Here is a 25,363-nt window from a genome sequence, read left to right as displayed (position 1 = left end):
TCTGTGTGTGTGTCCCTAGAGGTTATAGATTGGTTTTGCCTGGTTTGAATTTTGTATAAATAAAATCTCACGGAAGGCATTTTTTTTGGTATCTTGCACATTTCGCTCAATTTCATATAGTTGTGGGTTGTTCATTGCTATCTCATTTTCTACTTTGGGAGTTTGCAACAATTTATATCTCCATTTTATCAACGCTAGATATGACAGATACTAGGCTTCTTTTCGGTTTGGGAATGTTACGAACAATGTTTCTATAAATGTCTGGTGCTGGTGAATATGTGTACCTGAGTGTATGCCTCAGAATGCAGTGGTGGTCCCATAAGCCATGTATCTCAATTTTTCTAGTTCATGCATGTTTTTCAAGGTAGTTGGTGCCAGTTTACTTTCCTGCCAGTGGTGTGGGAAACTGTTTATTGCCCCACACATCCTCACCAATATTGTCAGACTTTAATATTTTTGCCCAATATGGATGATTATTTTAAGTTATGTTATTGTGGCTTTAATTTACCTCGCCCTGAATATTGATAAAGTTGAGCACATTTTGCTTTTGTTTTTGTTAAAAGATTTTAAAAAAATGTTTATTTATTTTTGAGAGAAAGACAGAGTGTGAGTAGAGGAGGAGCAGAGACAGAGGGAAACACAGAATCCAAAGCAGGCTCCAGGCTCTGAGCTGTCAGCACAGAGCCTGATGCAGGTCTTGAACCCATGAACTGTGAGATCATGACCTGAGCTGAAGTTGGACGCTTAACTGACTGAGCCACCCAGGCGCCTCAGTTGAGCACATTTTGTAAGCTTATTCATCATTTGGATTTCCTCTTATGTAGTGTGTCTGCTCAAATCTTTGACCATTTTTCAAATTGGGTTGTCTGCCTTATGATTTGTAAGAATTCTTTTTTTTAAAGTTTTTGTGTGTGGGGGGGAAGGGGTCAAGAGGGAGGGAGAATCCCAAGCAGGCTGCTCACTGTCAGGGCAGAGCCCGATGCGGGGCCCGAACTCACAAACCGTGAGATCATGACCTGAGCCAATATCAAGAGTTGGACAGTTAACCGACTGAGCCACCCAGATTCCCACCCCCCCCTCCCGCTTTTGAATTTATTTATGTATTCAGGGCGAGAGGAGGACAGAAAGAGAGAGAGGGAAGAATTCTTTTTGTTGGGTTAAACCATACGAAATCTCTAGTATTTGACCATTTTTGACTTACAAAACAGGTGGTTTCATATGGTCCAACTGAACACATACATTCTGGATACTGGACCTTTGTTAATTACATGTATTGATAAATATTTTATCACACTATATGGATAATCTTTTTGTTTTCTTCATTTATTTTTTGAGGGTCAGAAGTTTCTAATTTTAATGTAGTTGGATTTTCAGTTTTTCCTCTACATGGCTAATACTTTTTATGTCCTGTTTCAGAAACCCGTCTTGTCTTTCGTGCTGAAGGTGACCAGACTGTGGGGGCTTGGAGCTGTGTTCCCAGGACGTTCTGTTCTGGGGCCTGGGTCACAATGCTTCCACTGTGGGGTAGACAGATTCCTTTGACACCTAAGACTTGGCTGGGTTGGGTGGAGGAGAGAGACCACTCCTGGGGTTCTTCTACCATGGATCCCAATCTTCCAAGAAGAGCTTTCCAAGAAGGCTGCTCCCCCACCATTCTTATGAGTGTGGAAGGTCTTCTCAATGAGCCGATCTGTGTGCCATTTGGGGCAGGACTGAGCTAACATCTCCGTGGATGCTCAGGCGGGGTGGGCTGTGACAGGGTGAGTCCAACTCAGAACTGGGATATCTGGTTCCTGAATTGTGTCCCTGGAGCAGATGAGGTGGGACAGGGAAAAAACTGGCTGGAGACAGTAGAGCAGTAGGAAGCACCCCTCCCCCTCTATATCTGGAGCATTGGGAATGTAATAACATGATTCTGACCAATTGGCTCAGGAGGAGCAGGTGGCGTAAGGACATGCCTGATAGAGGAGGGGGAAAATGTCATGACTTATTGGATCTTATTCCTCAGTGTCACCAGGGTTGGGCAAGGCAGGGAACTGTCCAACCTGTTTAGTTTCACTTCCACCATACACAGTGCCTGCCACATGGAGATATTAGTAGATATTTGTTCAAAAGTGCACTCCTAGTTTTCAAAGAATTGTGTGAAAAAAAGTTACTTTTTACTCTTCTAGTTTCTTCTGAACAAAACTTTTAGTAGCCACTAGGTGGCGAGGTTAATCACATCTGTGTGGCTTGTAAGGGGGATTTCTGTTTCGGGGATTTGAATTTAAATTGAATCTTGTTTTAATTTTGTTTTTGAACTCAGTCATTAAGTTTGAAAAGCATACCGTCATAAGAACCAACTGCAAAGTTGAAATAAAGGCCCTGGTGAATTGCTTTCTTCCTCAAGCTAAAAATGGTATGAATTTCTCTTCCATAGTGTTTCTAAATCAGTCCTTTTATGGCTTGGCTGGATGTAAATTCTTTCCATTCTTTATTCAGATAAACGAATGTCAACTCAGTTTGCCCTGCACAGAAGTCTTTTACTGTCAGAATCTGGCAACCTCCTTTGTTTATTGCCTCTGGCAGATCTGAGTCTCTGAGGAAAACCTGGCCCATTTACAAGTCACCTCCACAGCTCTTCCTCAGCCCTCCCCCCACTCCCCCCTCTTCTGCCCCAACAGCCTCACAGAGTCCTGGGATCTTTGGATTTCTCTTCTGCAGGAAATCAGAAGTCACGTCATTCCTGCTTTTTGTTTAAAACAAAACAAAACCCAAAAGCAATTTGTTTATTTGAAAATACAGCTAAGATCAGTTTTGAGGTATTTGGTTTTTATTTTATTTTATTTTATTATTTTATTTTAATTTTGAGAGAGAGAGAGAGAGAGCGCACAAGCAGGGGAGGGGAAGAGAGGGAGAGAGAGAAACTCCCAAGCAGGCTCTGCACTGTCAGTACAGAGCCCAATGCAGGGTCGAACTCACAAACTATGAGATCGGACATGATCCAAGATCAAGAGTCAGATGCTCAACCAACTGAGCCACCCAGACGCCCCTTGAGGTATCGGTTTTGATGGGGAAAATGAAGATATACATCTGGAAATGACTCTGAGACTTTGAGATAGAGATAGGCAAATTACCTCAAATTTATCTCATTATTATTATTATAGTAAAACTGACTTTTTTTTTCCTGTGAACAGTTCTGTGAGTTTTAATGCACGCATAGATTCATGTAATCAACACCATGATCTGGATAAAGAATAGCACCATCACCCCCAAAACTCCCTTACACTACACCTTGTTTAGTCCCAGTTTCTGTTCCACATTGTGCCTGTACTCAACAATTACAAAAAATATTGTGCCACTTCCTCTGGCCATCATGGTTTCTGATGAGAAACCACAGAAATTTGGATCACTCTTCTTTGTAGGTAATGGGTCACTTTTGTTGGGTTGTTTTCAAGATTTTTCCTTTGTCTTTAGTTTTTAGCAGTTTGATCCTGATATGTCTGTGCTTGTGTTTCTTGGAGTTTGTTCTGTGTAGGGTTCACTGAGCTCCCTGAATCTTGAGGCTTATGGCTTTCACCAAATTTGAGAAGTTTTCAACCATATTTATTCACACAAGCAAAAGTCATTCTTCTGGATAGCTTTCATTTACCTCCCCAGATAGTCTTTCCACCTTTCTCTAGCCTTCTGTGTGCCCCAAAGGAGAGTCTCGTATTGATCACATCAGTAAGCTCTCGTGTTCTATGATTTCCCACTGGGTTTGGCCAATAGGAAACAATAGCAAGAGATCAGAGGGGGGTACTTTGGGTATTTACTTGCCAGGATTCCTCCCTGAAAGTTCATCTCAGGCTGGCTGTGTCTCTCTGGGAAGGGGACAGCTCAAATCAAGTACCATCTCTGTCAACTTTCTCGGTGTCTGGCTGAAACACAGCAATTGCTTCCTTTCCTCATCTTTCGGGCCGAGAAGTAATGATACCCTCCGTGATCCCCCTAGGTTAAGGACCCCAGTAGGGCATGATCACATACAGTTCCCTACAGTTTGCTGGCACCCTTGTACATAGCCCCTTTATCAAACACTTCTCAAATGATCCACTTCGAGTGTGCCGTCAATTTTTTGCATGGACCCTGACAAAAAGAGTGGCTTTTTGGGACCACAGTTGGCCTGTCACCCCCATCATTCCTAAGGACTCATCATCCTTGAGCAGGCAGCTGTCTCTCATTGTTCCTACAGGTTTTGATACTTTTCTGAGTTGGGCATCCTGAAGAACAAAGTTCCATTCAATTTTTGCTGATAGGTTTTACATCAATAGATTTGAGGAATGACTTTTGCACAAGTCATTATTTCATATTGTTTTGAAATTAACTCAAGCAAAGGAAGTCCTGATATGTACTTTTTATTGTGATTATATCATTCAAACAGAAGGGGGAAGAAAATGTTTATGTGCAATTTTTATAATAATAATAATGATCATAATGCATCTACCACCTAGGTTAAGAAGAAACTATGACCACTACTGCAGACCTCTATGCAATTCTCTGTAGACACACTTTCCCCATCCCCATTCCTGATTCCCCTACCCTGGTTTTCCTCTTGTCCATCTCCCTGCTTTCCTTTTTAGTTCTGAGATATGTAGGTATAAATAACACATTCTTTTATTTTGAAGTACTGAGGGGCAAGTACGAAGCTGGGTGTGTCAGGAATGGTCAAGACGGCCATCCCTGCATGAAGATCAGAGACTGGATTGCCCTCCAGCAAGTCATGGGAACCCTTTCTGACAGAAGTCGGTACAGAGTTAGGAGCAAGTCTAGGGAAATGTAGAAGTCACCAGATCTGAGGCTGCTGCCAGGGTTGTATTATGGGCCAGAAAGAATATGGTCAGTGGGTCACCATAGCTCACCTCCCACTCACTGGGCTTGAATAGAGCAAAGCAGAGCCCTTCTTTAGGGGGTGATAGGACCGTCCTCAGCATACCCAGGTGGTAGGATACTAAGGGGACATGCACAGGATCCAGACAATTCAAGTAAAATAAGAACCTGACCATTTCAGTCTTTGGTCTGATTCTGGTTGATCATACCCCACTTTTCTTCTATGACTCATGTTATCCACGTAGGCCCAAACAATGCTTCTTTAAATATATATAACCAGGGGCACCTGGGTGCCTCAGTCGGTTAATTGTCAGACTCTTGATCTCGGCTCAGGTCGTGATCTCACAGTTCATGAGCTCTGTGGTGACAGCGTGGAGCCTGCTTGGAATTCTCTCTCTCCCTGTCTCTCTCTGTTCTTTCCCCCCTTGTGCTCTGTCTGTCTCTCTCTCAAAATAAATAAACTTATAAAAAAAGATATAATCAGCTTTCAATTAGCTATAATCAAGTTGTGCTTTCCAGCTTCTGCTCTGGGAGATACTCAGTCTTTTTTTTTTTAATGTTTATTTATTTATTTTGAAAGGTGGGGGGAGGGACAGAGAGAGTGAGACAGAGAATCAGAAGCAGGCTTTGCTTTGTTCGAACAGAGCCTGTCTGACACAGGGCTCGAATTCATGAACTGTGGTCAGATTGTGACTTGAGTCCAAATCAAAGGTTGGATGTTGAACTACTGAGCCACCCAGGTGCCCAACATACTCATTCTTTAGATGAAGGATTTTATCCACAATATGCTGACTAGACAGGCTTAGCTCTCACTCTTTTGAGGGGAATTGTATTAATTAGAGTAACATCTGGCTGTAAGTGACAGAATATGTAAAATAACCCAAGTTTCTTTCTCACACAAACACTTAGACGAGCAGCCCAGGATTGAGTATGTTGTACTATGGGTTACACTTTTTCTGTCCTGTTGTTCTCCAATGAATGGACTCCAGTCCCAAATCACCTTCTGGTCTAAGAAGGCTTGCTCTGGACCCAGCTATCACACCTGCATTCCAAACATCATGAAAGAGGGCACAGTGGGAAGAGGACACAACCCCTCAATGGGTACTGCAGGGAACTGCACGTACTACTTTCTCCTAAATCTCATTGCCTAGAATTGAGTGACTTGATCATACTTTGCTGGAAAAGAGATTGAGAAATCTAGTCTGCATTCTGAGAAGTTATGTGCCCAGTTAACACCCAGGGGGCCTATTATAAGGAATAAAGGAAAAATGAAAACTGGAGAACAATACTAATCTCTGAGGAAGGGCACCCCATTGCTATTTCTAGGCACAGCAGACCACACCTTCTACTGTGCCTGCACAGTTCAGGTCCACTGATGGCTTAGCTCTGGTCTCCCTAATGCAAATCTAGAAGTTCAAAGGAGGGGATAGTATTTCCATTTGGGGATGTTATTTTACCTCCTTTGAGGGAAAGAGGAGAGAGGATTTGGAGATTGGTGAGTACTTTCTGTTCTCCCCAATTTTGTCTCTAGTAATCCACATTGCTTCGACAAATTTGTACTGTGGGGTGTCCAATTTTTTAGACAGTGTTATATTTATATTTATCACTCAATCCTTACATTAACCATGGATTTTAAGAACAATTGCCTCTGTTTTACTTTATTTTTTAATTTTTAAATATTTAGTTATTTTTGAGAGAGACAGAGAGACCGCAAGCGGGGAAGGGGCAGAGAGAGGGGCAGGACAGAAGATATGAAGCAGGCTCTGCACTAACAGCAGTGAGCTAGATGCGGGGCTCAAACTCACAAAACTATGAGATCATGACCTGAGTCGAAGTCAGACCCTCAACCGACTGAGCCACCCACGTGCCCCAATTGTCCCCATTAAAAAAAAATTTAATGTTTATTTAATTTTGAGAGAGACAGAGACAGAGTGCAAGTAGAGGAGGGGCAGAGAGAAAGGGAGACAGAATCTGGAGCAGGCTCCAGGCTCTGAGCAAGCTGTCAGCACAAAGCCTGACGTGGGGTTCAAACTCACAAACCGTGAGATCATGACCTGAGCTGAAGTTGGACGCTTAACTAACTGAGCAACCCAGGTGCCCTGCAATTGTCCTCATTTTAAAAGTGAAAAGACTATATTGCTCAAGAGGTAATTGTAACTGACTCAATGTTGAGGAACTAGTAAGTGGCAGTGCTGGGATTTGTGCTCAGGTCTTATTACTTCTGACCCAAAACTTGTCCATTCCTGCATTATTCTCCCTGTTGTCTCTGGTTTGACTCTGCAAGCCAGGGAGCTGTCTGGTCTGAATGCCTACCTGGTCCAACTCCCCCCTCCCCCCACCCCCCCCCCCCTTTTTTTAAATGCTTATTTACTTTTGAGAGAGAGGGAGAGGGAGGGGCAGAGAGAGACACACACACACACACAGAATTCAAAGCAGGCTCCAGGCTCTGAGCTGTCAGCACAGAGCTCGATGTGGGGCTTCAACTCACAAACCATGAGATCATGACCTGAGCAAAATCAGATGCTTAACCAACTGAGCCACCCAGGCGCCCCTAGTCCAACTCCTTATTTGAGTTTCATGGGACAGTGAGATTGTCTGCTGATCTTGGTCTTTTTTTTTTTAAAGCCTATTTATTTATTTTGAGACAGAGCACGTGCACTTCCACACATGCACGAGCAGGGGAGGGATAGAGAGAGAGGGAAAGAGAGAATCCCAAGCAGGCTCTATGCTCAGTGCAGCACCCAACTCGGGGCTCTATCTCATGAACTGTGAGATCATGACCTAGCTGAAACCAAGAGTCAGACACTTAACCAACTGAGCCACCATACGTCCCTGTTCTTGGTCTTTTGATCTGTATCAATTTGAGAATTGGCTAAGCAAGAACTAAGAAAGGCTGTTGAGTTTTTGATTGGAATTTCATTGAATTTTTAAAAAAAAAATTTTTTTTCAACCTTTTTTATTTATTTTTGGGACAGAGAGAGACAGAGCATGAACGGGGGAGGGGCAGAGAGAGAGGGAGACACAGAATCGGAAATAGGCTCCAGGCTCCGAGCCATCAGCCCAGAGCCTGACGCGGGGCTCGAGCTCACGGATCGCGAGATCGTGACCCGGCTGAAGTCGGACGCTTAACCGACTGCGCCACCCAGGCGCCCCGGAATTTCATTGAATTAATGAGTCAATTTGGAGCAAGAAGCCATCTTTACAGAACGGAGTTCTCCCTTCTGTTGACATGGTGTATGCATTTCTTTTTATTTAGGTATTCATAAACAGTTTCCATTAATTTTATTAATGTCTTGAATATATAGATTTCATCTTAGGTAACTTACAGTTTCCTTGTTATTGTAAATGGTTTCTTTAAGAAGTTATTTTCTCTTTTTTTTAATCAGTAAGGAAATAATTTTTTTCATAGACAGATATTAAAAGGTAAGCAATCCAAGGCTGGTTTGGCACATGCAATCATGCTGTGGAAGGCACAGGCTCCTTCGGTCTTCCTTTGCACCGTCTCCAGCCTGTGGATGGTACCCTCCTCGTTATAAGACAGCTCTTCCGGCTGGAAGTACAGGTTCCTGCTTCTGGGAGAGAATGAATAAAATGGGAGAAGGAACAAGTTCTGCTGAATTGACTACTAGTGGCCTTTTCTTCTGTAGGAATGCTCTCTGCCTTAAAGTCTGATTTTAACAGAGCCAGAGCAATTTAATTCTTATATAACAAAATATTTGTATTATATATAAAATGTGTAATTGTTTAAAAATTTTTTTAATGTTTTTATTTTTGAGAGAGAAACAGAGCACGAGTGGGGGGAGGGGCAGAGAGACAGGGAGACACAGAATCCGAAGCAGGCTCCAGGCTCTGAGCTGTCAGCACAGAGCCTGACACGGGGCTTGAACTCACAAACTGTGAGATCATGACCTGAGCGGAAGTTGGATGCTTTAGTGACTGAGCCACCTAGGTGTCCCTCTTGTGTTTTCTTAATTCAGAAAATTCCTCAGCCTTTTTGTCTGATTTTCTCTCTATTTACTTTTCTCTTTCTTTCTCTCTCTTTCTTCCTCTTGGAATTCTGTCCATACATCAAATCTAAATATCTCTTAAGTAGTTCTCTATTTTCCATTTCTTTTTTTCTGTCTGAGCTGCATTTCAGATAAATCCTTTAGACCTATCTTCTAGCTTAGTATTTCTCTCTGCAGCTATGTCTAATTTGTTTACTAGGGTTTTTATTCTAATGACTATAATTTTCATTTCTAGAGGTTGTCTTTGGGGTTAAAAAATCTAATAATTTTTGCCAAGCTCTTATTTTTGCCAATACTTTAATTCCTTTTTAAAATTTCTTTAAACATATTAAGCATGCTATTTTTAGATAAGAAAATAGCAATGACTGAAGGATTTGTGTTCCTGATTTGATGTTTGTAAATTTATGCTGAATTTCAGTTTCTTTTTTCTTTTCTTTTCTCTTCCTTTCTTCTTCCTTACTTCCTCTCTTCTTTCTTTCTTTCTTTCTTTCTTTCTTTCTTTCTCCATGAAACAGTGTTTTTAGGAATTCTTAGAGGTCCAAGGATGTAGGTGAATTTCTCCTGACAGAATTTGCAATTGGTTTCTGACAGGTGTCTAAGGTCACTACCATCTTGAGGACTTTGAATTCTTTTCTCAGGGTCTCAGATCACCCAAGCAGTAGGAATTCAAGCCCCAAGTCTATATTAGAGTAGATTTGCTTTCATGGGTCTCCAGTCACTTCTTTCACCAAGAGTTTGCTCGTCACATACTTTGATAGGGTGGATTTTCCCCCTAGTTGTTCCCTGAAATTGCAGATTTATATACAGGATTCTTCACTTTGACTCCCCAATTTAAGTGACTCTAGGATTTGATGGCTGTCTTTAGCATGGTTATGAACTGCAGTTTTTGGTTACAGAGTTTGATAGATGCCTCCACAGCAGTGAGCAGGAAACATTAACATAGAGGCTGCTCCTTGCAAGGCCCTGTTTGAAGGACTAGCTCTGGGCTGCCTTCTCAGAATTTGGTTTTTGGAATGTTCTTATATTGATAAGGTTGTTTTGTGTGCTGGAAGCACTGAATTGCATTGTATCAACTTTCCCGGACTGTACAATGTGATTTCAGGTGGACACCTGCTTTTCTTCTGAGAGCCTTGAACTGTGGTCATTGTGCAAGTGGAGAGACTGTCTACGTGAACAGCCTCCAGGAAAAACCCTGGGCTCTGAGACTTCAGTGGGCTTCTCTGAGCAGAAACACTGCATATGTGTTTGTAGGAGTGCTGATAATAGTGACTCCATCTTTGGTCCCCCATCTTGTTCATGTTTGTTAGATTAGAAATGCCAGCCAATGTCGGGATGGAGGAGGCTTGTTTTGGCCCCCCATACATCTGTTAGAGATAACATAGTTTTTCCCTTTCCTGATGCCCGGGTGGTGCCTCAAGACCTAATATAAAAGGGTATCTGTCAATTAGGAGCATATAAACCATCTGAGGTGCATGTGAACCCTTTGATCTCACGACAGAATCTGTGGACTGAGGTCTGGACTTTGTGGAGAGTAACTTTGCAGCTGTTAGCCTGAATAAAACTCTGTGTAAATGCTATGGAGTGCCTCCTTCATTTTCCAGTCTCAAAGTGCCTTCCAAGTTTGGGGGATAGTTGATTATCCTTCCCCCACCTTTGAACTGTGTTATTGTCCCTCCCTTACTGGTAGGAGGATATCGGAAGCCTGAACCCAGACTCCTCCCGAGTCTACCTGATACACCTTTGCCCCTGGTTGATACTGCTGTGGACCCTTTTGCTGTAATAAATACAGCCATGAGTACAACCTTGTGCCAAGTTCTATGGATCCTTCCAAGGCAGCACTGAATGTGTGGGTGCTCATAGAAGTCCCCGACAGGCAGATCATAATATCAAGACTCAGCTCTCTGAATTCATGCTCCTACTTCTATTGTAGCCTATTCAAGTTAGCCATGAATTTAAAAATATATGATTCATATAGTTTCCAGAAGCTCTAGGTATTTTTTTTCATGGGGCAACTATTCAGGGTTTCTATTTCCTCAACTGTCTTTAAAAGAAAATAATTTCCAAAATGATTACATCTTCTGTTTCTCACTTTTTCCAAACAGCCAAAAAACCAAAAAACAACAACCTCTCCCTCCCCCAAAAAACAAAACTAATTCTCAGTTTGCCCAGCATTCACTCTGTTAAATCTGAATCGTAGGGAGCAGGGCTCAGAGCCCCCGCTTGCCTCATCCTTTGTACACAGGCACTTGGATGTACAGTTCCAGAACCATCCTCAAAGAGAGGCTACTTTCATGGCCAGTGATTCCAGACCCAGATGGAAGGTTGGGAGAGGGAGGAGCATCTTAGGTTTGCATCAGCACATTCTCCTCCACCTCTCCCAGCCAGGAGAAATTCCATGGAAGAATTGTGCAAGAAGCTGGGAGCAACAGCAGGACATTTATTAGCATCACTGCTCAGGAGGGATGGGAAGCAGAGCCGGATGGTGAAGGTGAGTCAGCCAGAAGAGCTTCTGTCACGATCAGTGGGGCAAGGCAGTGGTCACGGCAGTGGAGGCAGGATAGCTGAAGCTGCTGCAGAATCTCTTTTCCCCAGTCTTGTCCTTCTCCCAGGAGCCAGAGGCAGGAACATGCAGTCCAGAAAGAGTCCAGGCTTGAACACTCAGGAAAAGCAAGGCTAGATTTCACTCACATGAAGCAGTTTCTTCTGGTCTGTTTCCTAAGGGAGGCAGAGGGGCAAGATAGCCCAGGGAGAGAAGGTGCAAATCCTTTCCTCCAGGGCAGCTTAGTTCTGGAGCCAACCAGATCCAACACTAGCCTCATGGTACCTGACGCAAAGATCCCTAGAATCTCACCATGGATGTGGACTTCCCTGCCTTCCTGGGGTCCTTATCGTGGGGACCACTTGATCAAGGAGTGAGGCTCTCTGAACTGGGCCACCAATGGTGTAGAAAGACAGGCATGATGCCCCTTGGGACTCACTGTAAGGGCTCTTTTCTCCTCCCCAAGCCATGGGCTCTCCATCTCTGTCTCCTCTGGACAGTCTCTCCACCCAAACACAGAAGCATACTTTAGGGACTCACCTTACATCGGAAGCTTTTCCAGCAGTACAGACACACGGGGACCAGAGATGCCAGAAGCAGCAGAGCCCAAACCCCCAAGAGCATGGCCTGAAAACTTATGAACAGGACCTGGGGACAGAGGACCAAATCTGTCACCACCAAAGTGCTGCCATCTGTGCTCTGTGCTGTCATGCATTTCCAACCTAGGGTCTCTCTCTACCCCTTCATCCTCAAGTCTGTAGCTTCTTGAGGGGCTGAGGAAGGAGCTGTGCATGGGGGGTAAACGAGTCCAGCATGCAGAGAGCAGCCAGAAACCCCTCTCATCAGACCTCAGTGTCCTTGTTCCGACAGTGAAGGGCTCGGGCTACGATTTGGTGCCCCAGCAGCCCCAAGGCTTGAGAGGATCAAGGGAGAACATGCATTTAATGCCTTTGCAGTACTTTGCACACTCACAAGGTTAATTCACTTATTATTATTTCAGTGTTTGTGTTTTCCACAAATCTATAACACCCACAATCCCAGGAACTATTTCTAGTTTGTTTAATGCCACATTGGTGGTGACACTAGTCACGCTAGGTGTGGGACAGGTAACACAGCCTTACTCTTGTGTTCCATCTTGGTCTTTCTTGCCCACTGCCAGCTGCACCCCTCCCTCTTGCCCCCCTACCTTCAGCATGTTCAGATAGGAGAGACACAGGTGCAGCCTTCTGACTTCTTCTGGACTCGGAGTGCTGGGGGGCGGGGTGCCCCTGTACCAGGTGCTCGAGGAGACATCACAGATAAAGTCTCCAAAATCAAAGTAGCCCTTATAGAAATTATCAGCCCCCATGATGATAGCAGCAATGGCCGTGGAGAAAGCTGCCAGGGCGAGCAGGGTCCTCAGCAAGGCCTGGTGAGCAGAGGAGGCAGAGAGAGACCTTGGAGACTCAGTGTCTCTGGGAGCCCAGTTGGGGAGAGAGGGTTAGGCCCATGTAGCCTATGTGTGTTTGAGCAGAAGGCTTGGTTGGGTGGCCTCCAGCTTCTGGGCCTGGTGCCCACCCCTGCCCTTCCCCAAACTCACCCAGTAGATGCCACCCCGTTTCTCATAAATGAAGGCAACAGCTCCAGCCAGCACAGCCTGGGGAGAGATGGATGAGAGCAGGGCTAACACAGCAGATACAAGCCTTTCAGCTGCCAGTAACCCCATCAGACAGAGCCAGCCATGGGCTGGTCCTTCCCTGGCACACTGCAGGTGGGCCTGAATTTTTGAGCTAAGCTTTGTCATCTGTAGTAAGCTAATGGTGATGGTTGGGCCAGGATCAAACTCTCGAGGTGGCAGGATCCTCTGTTTTAGGGACATTGGAGAGCCCTCCCTCCCTTCTCCAAAACCTTCCTTTTAAAGCAATGGTGCTTTGTGAAAGTTCCAGATGGTGGATGCCCTAGGATATTGGAGAAGCTCTCAGTGCAGGATGAGTCTCTGGGTGGTCTCTAGTCCAGGCACCCGTCCCAGCAGGTGCTCAGCAACCCCACAACACGGGCTGATAGAACAGGACATCTAGTACATCATGGTAGACAGATGGATTTGAATCCTACCTGCAATTCTAGAACTAATCTGAGTGTTTTGCCTTTGGGTAGATGAGGATGATTACTTTTGGCTCCTCTCTCAATAAATGCGTGTGTTTTGCTATTACTCTGTGAGTGTGGGCATGCCAAAGGGCCCCTCAGTGCTACCATGACCTGCCCCCAAGCCCTTGTTGCACACACCCATCTCTTGACATTCATCACTGTCATTCAGTGACCCCTATTGGATTCCCACTGTGTACAGGGCCCGCACAGGGCACCAGGAAATGATGAAGAGTTGACTTTATCTTGTAGAGTATACACTCTCTAGTATGTTCTTCCTCCTCATCTCAATGCAAGTGTCTGGAAATCAGCTATGTCCTAGAGCCTTGGTTGATGTTTGCTGAATTGGGGTGAAGTGGCCCACCTGGTGGGAGAAGGCCGGGGCAGGAAACCAGGATAGCTGGCCGGTCGACTTTGGACAGACCACCACTTTCCTTGGCTGTTTTTTCATCTGCATTCTCAGCCTAGAATAACTGAGGGACTTTTTGATTGCTGACATTTTATAGTACCATGGATGATGTTGCTGGTGCTGATGGTGGTGGTTTATCACCTCTGATAGGAGGTGAATCTGCCCCTTCTTGGCCTGTCAACCATCCCCTTGCCGCACTCACCACAGCCCCTGTCCAGATGGCAGCTCCTGAGTTGCACAAGGGGGAAGAGTAGAAGATGTACAGGAAACTCCCTAGAACCCCACTCAACACCCCCAGCATGATCTGTACCACCTGGAGGAAAAGAGAAGAACTAAGAGCTGATTGCCAGATGCCTGGGCCCAGGAGCAACCTTCTGCCCCCAAGTCTCAGGCAGCTTTGAGGATTCCAGGTATAAACAGTTGGAACCCCCCATGGAAAAGAAATGGAGAAGGGAGAAGAGAGGAGGGAGAGCCAGCCCACGCTGGGTCTGGAGGAGGGGAGAGGATGGCTCAGGGCTCCACCACGTGGGACTTTAAATGGCCATGTCTCTCCCGCACCCTTTTAGCCCAAAGCCCACTCTGCCTACAGCTTTTATGGAGAAGGCCAGTAAGTACATAAAAAAGTCAGAAATGGAGCACAGGAGATCTTGATTTCTAATAAGATAAAACTGGCTCAGCATCTGATTCAGAGAGGCTGGTAAGGAGTGTGCACAGCAAAAGAAAGTTCTTCTTTTCCTGATGTGGGGAGCATGGGCACCCCTCTGGGCCCCTACTCACCCAGGAGGCCACCAGTATCCGGCTCCTGCTCCTGGTCTGGGAGACGGCGCTGGAGATGGGGGAACGAAGCAAGGAGCATCCACTTATCAGGAGTTTGGCCAGAGCTGACTCCTGGTGGATGTGCACATCAATGTGGGTGGGCTGCAGGGCTCCAGGGGCCACCTCATCACTCTCTACTGTCCCCATGCCCGTGGACATCTTTCTGGGAGGGAGGAGGAAGGTAGTGTCATGGAGAGCATTGGCAGAATGTTTCCAAAGATTTCACTGGCCTTTGGGATTGGTGGAGGTCCCTGATCACAGAGCAACATCCCTGGCCCTTTCTTGAGAGGTGTCCTGTCAGCAGAGCCTAACTCTCCTGGTGCTGTGGCAAATGCTGAGCCCGCTGGAGCCTCCCCTTTCACCCTCAACCTGCTGTCCCCCCATCCTCCCATGGCCTTGAGGTCTGGACCAAGCAGTGCCCTGGATTCCTCACCTCTCCAGACTCTTTTCCCAACCTGCATGTGCCATCGCGGTCCCCACCCAGAGCCCTTGGGCTCCTGGGAAGAACCCAAGTGACCGGCTGCCAGGTGAACTTCTGTTGCCGCAGGTGCTCCACAGAGGGCCCGGGGACCCCCCTCAGCCCCTAAACACCTCCCTCTCTACCAACAGCCATTCAGCTCTGCACAGCCTTTTCAAGCTGCGCTCCCCACTCCCACACACATCACACACAAGGAAGGACCAAGTTGTGTGCCTGTGGAGGTGGGGGTCAAGGCCAGACTGACTTGGTATCAAACAGAGACACACCTGCCTTCTGCTCCTGCCAACTTCCTGGAGTCCATTCTCCACAGGCAGTTGGTCTCTCCCTCCCACCATCCTCAGCAAGTTCTGGACCAGGCTTTGGAGGCTTGTGAGGGGGCGGATGGGAGTCCGGTGGGGAGGGGTCCTGGGAAAGGGCTGCCTGGCTGTGGGCTTGCCTCACCTGCTCTCTCTTTGGGTTTCCGGATGGGGGACGGCAGGGAGTGTGCCAACAGGGAGGGCTGAGCTGGAGCTGGGCACCAGGAGGATGGAGGAAGAGGTTGATAGAACACCAGAGGGGCAGGGTGGAGGAGGGGCAGGCTGAATTTTAGCCGCAGCCTCTCTGGAAGACAGCCCAGGCAGAAGGGCCCCTGTGTGGGGGGTTTCCAGCTGCCAGTACATCCTTGGGCTCCAGCTTGGAGAGCATGGGGGCAAGGTGGGTGGCCTGGGAGTCCATAGAGGTGATCAGCCCAGGGAAACCCTGGGAAGCTTTCCTCTCCCTAATGGCCACCTGGGCAGGTGCTTTCTGAACACAGATCTGCCAGTGCTGTGAGTGTGTGTGTGTGTGTGTGTGTATGTGTGTGCACTCCCATGCGCGCAGTCTCTTTCCTCCACCCCTCACCAGCCTGGTTATCTACTCAAGACTGGACCCCCCCCAGAGGGGCCCCTTTGCCTCAGCCTTTTTCTGGGAAGTTGCGGTGCTGAAGGTCAGGCCCTCCTCCCTCTACCCCTGGCTTCTGCTCTTCTTCTCCTTCCTACCCGCTGGCAGGGGCTCCCAGAGGACAGCAGGTGAGCAGGGCCCCCACATGCCAGGTGGCCCCTTCCCTGGAGACTCTCACCACAGGACATTTTTCTCTTGCAGAGTCTCCAAAGCCAGTTCCCAAAGCCCCCATCCTATCTCACGGGATGCTGCTTGCCCCCATTCCCAGTTCCTATAGGACCTGCTTGGGGGTGGCGGGATGCCCTAGACAGAATGTGACCTGGGGAAGGGAGGGACATGTACTGGCTGCAGCAGCCTGGCTCTCTATCACCTCACCAGACCTCACCCTACCTTCATTGCCAGTGCAGTGGCTGAGACTCAGGTGGTTTGGTGGTGAGAAGTCCTTCAGAGTGAAGCTGGAAAGTGGAGGGCCCTGATGTGGCAGGGGTCTGGTGGTGTGGGAGGGGAGTTCTCATGGGATTGGCCTGGTCCAGAGGTAGAGCAGGGGGCTCAGCTGAGCTGGGATTGTAATGTGTTGGGGGAAGTGGTGGTTCCCAGGAGGCTCAGAGAGGGCTGTTCTGTGATGCTGGCTCCTGGGACCGCAGGGGAGATCTGGCTGGAATCCAGCCAGACGTCCTTATGTATGTCTATCAATAAGTCTGAACCTCCTTGTGTGTCTGCAGAACTGTCAAACACCTGTCCTTTTTACCTCCAAAAAGACCAGGTAGGTGCAAGTATGGCACTTCTCTGAAAAGAACATAGAATACAAAGGGAAGACTTTAGGATTGCCATCATTGTTGTTGTTAGAATTGTTACTGATATGATTATGATTTCCATCATTGATGCTGAAGTAGGATGCCCATTAGAATTACTACTATGGAGGGTTGCTTTTGGAGGTGGGCAAGTTGATTCCAAAGTGCATATGGAGAAGTAACCTAGCAAAAATGGCCATGAAAGAAAAAAATAACATGAAGGGTTATGAAATGACTCAATTAAATATCCTCATTTTTACTCCATACTCTTTTTAAAGATTTACTCCATATTCATTTAATTAAAAATTTCTTACATTTATTTGTTTTTTGAGAGACAGAGTGGGAAAGAGCACGAGTGGAGGAGGGGCAGAGAGAGAAGGAGACACAGAATCTGAAGCAGGCTCCAGTCTCTGAGCAAGCGTTCAGCATACAGCCCGATGTGGGGCTCGCACCCACAAACGGTGAGATCATGACCTGAGCTGAAGTCGGACACTTAACCGACTGAGCCACCCAGGTGCTCCTCATTTAATTTTTTAAAATAAATTTACTCCATACTCATTAAAAATTTTTTAAATTTTTTTTGGAGAGAGAAGGGAGAGGAGCAGGGAAGGGGGCAGAGGGAGAGAGAGAATCTCAAGCAATCTCCATGCTCAGCGCGGAGCCCACAGGGCTCCATCCCATGACCCTGGGATCATGACCTGAGCCGAAATCAAGAGTCAGACACTCAGCTGACTGAGCCACCCAGGCACTCCATAAACCCTATACTCATAAGTAAAATTGTGGCAATGGTACCCGACTCATCAGAAACACCAATGGGTGGAGTATAAAGACTAGAATAGCCCTGAATTCCAATGAAAATTTCATTTTTGCTCAAGGGAACATTTTGAACCAGTAGGACAAAGATAATATATTCTTCAAACAGACCTTATCCTTCAGAAGTTAACCATCTGGGGGAAAAAACCCCATAACAACTTGGACCCATACATTCCAACTTACAAGATAAATCCCAGATGGATTGACATTTAAACGTGAAATTGTAAAGAAATATTTGGAAATCATATCACAGATGGCAATTTTTTGAATACGCAAAGAACTCCTACACAAAACAAAACAGTAAAAATGAGAAGGACATAGGATATGAACAGAGAGCTCACAGAAGAAGAGAAAAAAATGGCTCTTAGACATAGGAAACAATGACCAATATCATTCATAATAAGAGAATTATGGATTGAAATTATACTGGAATAGTCACAGAAAGCAGATCAGTGGTTGCCTCAGGCCAGGGGTTGGGGGGCTTACTGGGCAGGGAACATTGCAGAACCTTTTGCAACATAGAAATGTTCTCTATCTTGATTGTAGTTGGGGTTGTACAAATGTATGAATTTGTCCAATGTCGCTGAGATATACACTGGAAGGGGGCAGTATATTACATAAAACTAATTAAAATCTAAAATGAAATGTAATTTTCCTGATATGCATTCGAAAAAGACTTAAAGATTTGCTGACACCTTCCTCTGGTCATGGAGAGGGGCAGTGGAGCTTCTTCCATCTTGCTCCTAAGTGTGAATTTCATGGGGTAGCTCCATAGAGGGCAGTATCTATTCAAGTGACAAATGCTTATCCCATTTACCTGCCAATTGTTTGTAACCAATTATTCACTGGTTTGTAAGAGACAATTATTGTTTGCAAGAGAAAATAAATGTCTATCAATAGAAGACTGCTTAAAATTCATGATGCGTTCCTACAACAGAATACTTTGCAGCTGGACAAATGAGTGAGAAAGGATCATTTCTGAATACAGTTCTGTGAACAAATCATTGTGCAGACAGTGTATGTAGTATCCTGCCATTTGTGGACAAAGGGGGAAGAGAATATTTTTATATGTTTTTGTGTGCAAAAAAATGTCATTGTAGGATATAGAAGAAAATGATAATATTAGTTTCTGACTAGAAGGCAACTAGGTGGTGGGAGAGCAAGAGGAGAGGGAGGGTTTTAAAAGTATACCCTTTTATATCTTTTGAATTTTTTCACCATATGGAAGTGTCATGTGTAAATATGTATACTAAGTAAATAATTCAGATTCCTTTCTTTGTCCAACCCAAGACCCAGACAAACCATATCAGACAATTCTGGGGAGAGACCCAAGAATATACGTGGTGAAGAACTCTAGAGGTGATTTGGATTTGCATCGCAGATTAAGGCCACGGTGACATTGATACTTGCTCTGGAAAGACCCTTTGGATGTTGACAAGGGACCGTTTTCTCTCCTTTCACTCAGGTGACATATTCCTTTTTATCTTACTTGGTTCCCAGACCTCACTTCCATACATCTTCTTCCCAGCAGGAAGGATGACCCAAAATATGGTGACTGTGAATGGAGTCGATGTGGCCTCTACGCTGTCTCAGCCCACTCACATCAACATCCACATCTACCAGGAATCATCTTTGGCACAATTGTTCAAAGCTGGGGCCTCCCTGAAGGAGCTTTTTTCTCATCCTCTGGACACTAGCCCTTTCAAGGCCAGGATGAGCTATGGGCAGCTGGCACTGGGGGTAAGAGTGGCAGGTACTGCAGAGGTTGGTAACTCTCCTTCCATAGGATGGAAAAAAAAGTGGGTTGACTCCTCTTGAGAACTTACTAATTGTATCCCATCTTTTTTGGGAAAAGAAAGTTTTAGCAGGTTCCCCACACACTTAGATGGAAAAGAATGATGGGCCTCTTCTTTGGTACAGCACGGGCTGTCCCAGCTGGAGGTGGGGGATAGGTGGAAGAATCCCTGGGGGCTGTTAGCTCAGTTGAATGGAACCCATGTGAACTGAGGGCCTGCAGATGTGAGGCAATATGATAAGCACTTCAGGGAGAATTACAGAGAATCCCTAGGCTGTAACTTAAAAGTGCTCAACATCCATCAGAGGGGATCAGATCACTATACGCATAACTAGAATTAAAGGTAAAGCAGGTGAGATCCTTGGGAATTGACCTGCAGGAGTTGGCATGTGAGCCAGACCTTGAATGGAGGAAGAGTGCATGTAGACAGAGGTGAAAGATGGAAGAAAAAAAATCCCATGTCAGGAGAATGGCAGGAGCAAGGAGGGAGAAGAGAGTATGCATCGGGCAAGTCCCGTCAGAGTAAAGAGAATGAGGTTTCTGGCAGATCAGACTGGAAATGCAGCCTAGGGCCCTATTGCTGAGAGCCCTGAGTGACAAGGTGAGAAGTTGTCCTGAATCAGCATCAGTGGTGGGAAGGCTGTGGGTGGCTTCTGAGCAGGAACCTGGACTCTGGGCTGCCTCACAGCTGGGAATTGTCCAGATAGGAAGGGTGGAGGGTCTGCACCTGCCTGGGTCACAGTAGAAATGACAAAGAAACAGAGGAGTCAACATTATCTGTAAATGATGTCTCTGTTACTTGGGAGTGGGTGGGCTTGGGGTACAAAGGAGGAAAGGAATCCAAGAACATGCTGAGGTTTGGAGTGTGGGTGACCAGGGCAGTGAGGTCCTGGAAGTCAGGAGAATAAGACACTGGGGGTGCAAGTGAGGTGTGGAACTTGGACATGACAGATCTGAAATGCTGCCGGGATGTGTAGGTGTTGACGTCCAAGAGACTGTTGGGTTCTCCAGGAAGCAGGTGCTGAGTCAAGAGTTCAATGTGCAATGTCACAGTGTGACAGCTATGGAATGAAAAAGGAGGGAGCAAGATTGGCAAAGGGAGCCACCAGAGCATGATGCAGTCCCGATAAGGTCTCTGCCAGCCCAGTACGGGGCTCCAGAGCAAGGACTGCCCATTATCGGATGCCATGTTGGATGAAAGTGGCCCTCATACCACTGCCCTGCTTCACCAGTGGCCAGTTGGCCATCCCCAAAGAGTGTGCCCATGGCTTGAAAGATGAGGGGACCCTGAAAATGCTGACCACTGAAAGCTATCAGCCAACACAACTCTTTTTTTCTCTTGAAGGGAGTCCTTTCATCCCATCTTGGATGGGATGATGGGATTCCCAAGGGACAATGAGGAGAAAAAAGTGAGAATCATCAGGTAGGATGACAAAGTGTGATATTTAGGAAAATGTAATGATAAGAATTCACATCATAGGGATGGTGAAGAGCCATGATATGCTTGCTGGTTCATGGATGTAAAGGGGCCAGAACCTTCTAGAATCAGAGCTGCAGAGAGGTCAAGACAGGAAAAGGAGAGGAAAGACAGCTAGGTAGGAGCTGGGTGGCCATTCCTGGGGCCTGTGGACTGGTGGAAAGGGACCTGGCTTTTCACCTTGTCTTTCAGGTGACCCAGATATTGCTGGGGGCTGTGAGCTGTGCCCTTGGAGTGTTGCTGTGCTTAGGGCCCTGGATAGAGCTGTGTGCCTCAGGCTGCGCCTTCTGGGCAGGGTCTGTGGTGAGTAAGGAAGGGGCTGTAAGCTCAGTGGGAGGCAAGTGGTTATGGGTGAGGAGAAAGTTCCTTTGGATCTGGGTCAGGGATTTGGGGAAGAAACCAAACACCCGGATCCAAATGCCCTTTGCCATGAGGAAGGTGCCTTAAGGGACAAGCAAAACCCTTTTACTCTCTACATCCCTCCCTAAGGCCAGGCTGGGAAGGATGGGGCAGCTGTAATGGAGCCCATCACAAGTGTCCATATGCTTACTTTCTTTGTCAGTCCTTCGGATCCTGCTTCAAATCAGCAGTCCTGGGAATGAATGAGGGGTCATTTCAGGAGGGTAAACTGGAGGCCTTTTCCTGTGTCTTGTCTTTCCAGGCTATTGTAGCAGGAGCTGGGGCCATTGTCTATGAGAAGCACCGGGGAAAACTTTCAGTGAGTCTTGGGTGTCCTCTGCCCCCTCCTATGTCTGTTTTTCTGCCCTAGTTTTCGGTCTTCTTCCCTTTGGTCCCTGATACCTTGGGATCTTTGCTACTGGGGGGATGGGGAGGGATTTCTGGGCCAGGAAGTGAAGAAGAAGAGACAAGTTTGGAGCCAGGACCTTATGGCTCTATCCTTAATAAGGAGGGTCTGAGCCCCTGCACTTCTCCCTTTTAGGGCTGCATATCAGGTCTGCTCATGCTGGCTGGTGTCGCCACAGCCATGGCTGCTGTTGTCCTTTGTGTGAATAGCTTAACCTGGCAAAGTGATGGCTTCTATGACATCAACTATGTGTGTGATTACCCAGAACCTGCTGCCACAACCACTGGGTACCAAGAGACATGGCAAAGAAGTCACAAGTCACATTGGACAGAGGATAGATGTAAAACCTACATGCAAATACTGATGGTGAGAAGAGTCCAGTCTTCCAGAGATCCATCACAAGGCTCTATTCCCAAGGAGCTAAGGCACCGGAGGGCAAAGATGTAGGCTTTTTGAGCGTGGACCTAGGTCTGTGGTTCAGGAGGTTTTAACTTAGCTGGAGACATATTTCAGACCCTCATAGCATGAGAATTCCCTGAATCAAAGGGAATGAGGAGCAAAGAGGAGACACTGAAGAGAGGACATCATGGAATACCCTTCTAGATTTCCTGGTGTGCCCCTGTCCCAGTTACCTATTGTTGTATAACACAACACCCAACATGTTGTGGCTTAAAACTAACTTGTTATTACTTTTTACATTCTGTGGGTTGGCTGGACTCAGGCAGTCTTCACTTGGGTTTTTTTTCATGCAGTTGTAGTCGGATGTCAGTTGGGGGTGAAGTCGTCTGAGAGCTCATTTGGGCTGGATCTCCAAGATGGCTCTCACATGGCTGGGAGCCCAGCTGAAGCCATCAACCAGAGAGCCTACAATGGCTCCTGCATGCGGCTTGGGCTTGGGCTTCTCATGGCATGGCAACTAGGTTCCAACAGGAAGTATCTCACTGTGCATATTTTAAGAGGCAGGAAATGGAAACTGCCAGGCATAGTGTCACCCTCCACTGTATTTTATTGTTCAAAAACAATTATAGGCTGTTCCAGATTCAAGGGGTAGAGAAATAGACCTGCCTCTTCATAAGGTGTGGTAAGGTCACATTGCAGACCACTATGGCGTAGAGCTGTCGCTGTCCAGTAGTTGGAAAATGCACTCCGTTTTTGTGGGAAGTAGTTGGTTGGACAGAGTCTGATACCTGGCTGGGTTGATAAGATGGTTGTAAGAGCAGAATCAGAGGAGCAGACTCCTGACTATCTCTTTTTCTTCCTTCATCTCTAGAACTTGTTCCTAGGAATCCGTGCTCTGCTCCTGGCTGTCTGTGTCCTGCAGGTCATTGTATCCTTGGCTTCCCTGAGCGTGGGTCTTCGAAGCTTGTGTGGCCAGAGCTCTCAGCCCCTGGTGAGTTTTCGAGGATGCACTGAGGAAAGAATGGGTCTATTTGGTGAAGCTCTGGGAACATGGAGGGTCATCAGGGAGCACAGCTCAGCTGCTTTCTGGAACTTGGCTGAGCCCTTTGCTGTGCGAGGAGCATGTGCCAGCACCGTGTCTGGGTTGGCCTCTGCCCTCTGCCTCTCCAGGCCCTCCTTTGCCCCTTTCTGTCCCAGATCTCTGGCTAGCTCACCCTCCTCTGTATCTTTTCCTTCCCCTCCTCTTTCCTTTCCCAATTTCAAGTTCTATGAACAAGGTCCTGTCTTTTCTCCCACAATTATTGACTTCTCCCTGGTTTTTTCAGGATGAGGAAGGGGCAGAGAAGGAGCTACTGGGAGAGAATTCAGTGCCTCCCTCTCCCTCCAAGGAGAAGACCATGGATGCCATCATCCTGTGAGCCGCCAAAGACCCTGCCTGGGCTCCCACATGTCCCTGATGGGAGTAGCCCAGCGCTACTGGGGAGGACAGCACCCACTCCCCAGGACTCCTTGCTGACCTGCCCTTCACACTTGCCTCTCTTTAGGCCACTGTCCCGGCCCTCCTCCTCTCCCCACTGTTCCCATTGCAGTGGCCTCAAGTCATTGAACAGGTGTTGTCGCATTTTCTCCAGCGCTAATTAAACAGAAACAACAGGAAAAATCATTTTGCCCGGAAAAGATGTGGTCTCCCTTTGTTTATGCACACAGTGTGCTGTGAAGCGACTTACTCTGTGTTGATACATATTGAATTAAATGAGGGCCAGTTTGTGACATGGAAACAAAGTCCCACTAAGACTAAATTTAATTATGTTCTGCTCTATATCCCAAGTGGCAAACTTCCTTTTTTCGATTTCCTTCTATTCAGTGTAAAGTGAAAATAATTCTCATATACTGTACTTAGAATCTTTTTACCTATTGAATGTGTCTTTAAGCATCTGTAATTTTGACTATAACTTTCTTTGGGATTTATGGGACTATGTGAGGCATGGAGCAAGACTTTTTTTTTAATGTTTTTTATTATTTATTTTTGAGAGAGAGACAGAGCACGAGTGGGGGATGGTTAGAGAGAGACGGAGACACAGAATCCAAAGCAGGCTCCGGGCTCTGAGCTGCCAGCACAGAGCCTGACTTGGGGCTGGAACCCACGGACCGCTAGATAATGACCTGAGCCTATATCAGATGCTTAACTGATGGCTCCAAGCTCTGACTGAGCCACTCAGGTGCCCCTGGAACAAGACATTTTCCTCCCTCCCTTCTTTCCTTCTTCCTTCCTCTTCCTTCCTTCCTTCCTTCCTTCCTTCCTTCCTTCCTTCCTTCCTTCCGCCTCTCTTTCTCTTCTTTCTGCAGTAATTTGTTAGTTCTTTCCCTTTACACACACACACACATACACATACCTATTATTTTTCACTTTCATTTTAAATGATATGAGGAATTTTTACAACTTTTTTCATTTTCAGGGTGCCCGAGTGACTCAGTCGGTTGAGCATCTGACTCTTGATTTCAGCTCAGGGTTGTGGGATTAAGCCCTGCATTGGGTTCCTCACTGAGTGTGGAGCCCGCTTAAGATTCTCTCTCTCTCTCGCTCTGCCTCTCTCTCCTCTTGTGCATTTTTCCTTTCTCTTTCTAAAATAAAAATAAAAATAAAAAGAAAGGAAAATAGCTAAAATTTTTTTTCACTTAAAATTTTTTTTAATGTTTTATTTATTTTTGACAGAGAGAGAGAGAGAGAGAGAGAGAGAGAGACAGAGCATGAGCAAGGGAGGGGCAGAGAGAGAAGGAGACACAGAATCCAAAGCAGGCTCCAGGCTCCAAGCTGTCAGCACAGAGCCCGACGCGGGGCTTGAACTCACAGACCGCGAGGTCATGACCTGAGCCGAAGTCAGATGCTCAACTGACTGAGCCACCCAGGAGACCCTTTTTTCACTTTCTTTATACACCTATAAAAATATATTATAAATATATAGGTGTAAGCATTTCTGAAGGGTAAGAAAGCAGGTTATGGTCTGTAGAGTTAACAAGTCATAGTGAGTCTGGCTATCTGATTCCAACGTAGCCAGCGGCCTTGTACCTCCATGTGGCTTTATGAAATCTCTGTGAAGTGGGATTTATCACTCCTTAGCAGACCACGGGAAGAACTGGTCTTCAAATCCA

At 46.3% G+C, this 25,363-nt stretch overlaps 2 protein-coding genes across 22 annotated transcripts; one reads left to right on the top strand and one right to left on the bottom strand.

Moving 5' to 3' along the window:
* Positions 1 to 1,569: 1,569 nt before the first annotated feature.
* On the top strand, positions 1,570 to 23,876 carry TMEM176B (transmembrane protein 176B). Of its 18 annotated transcripts, none has more exons than XM_042927066.1 (9): positions 16,199 to 16,261; positions 16,856 to 16,896; positions 19,028 to 19,096; positions 19,269 to 19,477; positions 21,202 to 21,312; positions 21,671 to 21,727; positions 21,950 to 22,180; positions 23,085 to 23,204; positions 23,539 to 23,876. In XM_042927066.1, exons 4-9 carry the CDS (start codon positions 19,274 to 19,276, stop codon positions 23,629 to 23,631), a joined length of 816 nt encoding a protein of 271 aa, XP_042783000.1. In that variant the 5' UTR covers positions 16,199 to 16,261; positions 16,856 to 16,896; positions 19,028 to 19,096; positions 19,269 to 19,273; the 3' UTR covers positions 23,632 to 23,876. The 18 variants fall into 18 exon arrangements, with proteins under 18 accessions (XP_042783016.1, XP_042783015.1, XP_042783009.1 ...); XM_042927065.1 differs by having other exon boundaries at positions 19,266 to 19,477; XM_042927067.1 differs by having other exon boundaries at positions 19,028 to 19,130.
* On the bottom strand, positions 11,270 to 15,764 carry TMEM176A (transmembrane protein 176A). 4 transcript variants are annotated; one of them, XM_042927086.1, is made up of 7 exons: positions 15,657 to 15,764; positions 14,699 to 14,900; positions 14,124 to 14,234; positions 12,971 to 13,027; positions 12,578 to 12,799; positions 11,932 to 12,039; positions 11,270 to 11,567 (listed from the first exon to the last, which is right to left on the bottom strand). In XM_042927086.1, the coding sequence occupies exons 2-7, from the start codon at positions 14,894 to 14,896 to the stop codon at positions 11,526 to 11,528; spliced, it is 738 nt and encodes a 245-aa protein (XP_042783020.1). In that variant the 5' UTR covers positions 14,897 to 14,900; positions 15,657 to 15,764; the 3' UTR covers positions 11,270 to 11,525. The 4 variants fall into 4 exon arrangements, with proteins under 4 accessions (XP_042783020.1, XP_042783021.1, XP_042783019.1 ...); XM_042927087.1 differs by having other exon boundaries at positions 14,699 to 14,896; XM_042927085.1 differs by lacking the exon at positions 15,657 to 15,764 and adding an exon at positions 15,482 to 15,628.
* Positions 23,877 to 25,363: the final 1,487 nt, after the last annotated feature.

Source organism: Panthera leo, chromosome A2 (genome assembly GCF_018350215.1).
Source record: "Panthera leo isolate Ple1 chromosome A2, P.leo_Ple1_pat1.1, whole genome shotgun sequence".
Classification (NCBI taxonomy): domain Eukaryota; kingdom Metazoa; phylum Chordata; class Mammalia; order Carnivora; family Felidae; genus Panthera; species Panthera leo.
The sequence above is the reverse complement of the archived record's forward strand: the minus strand, read 5'-3'. Positions and strand labels throughout refer to the sequence as shown.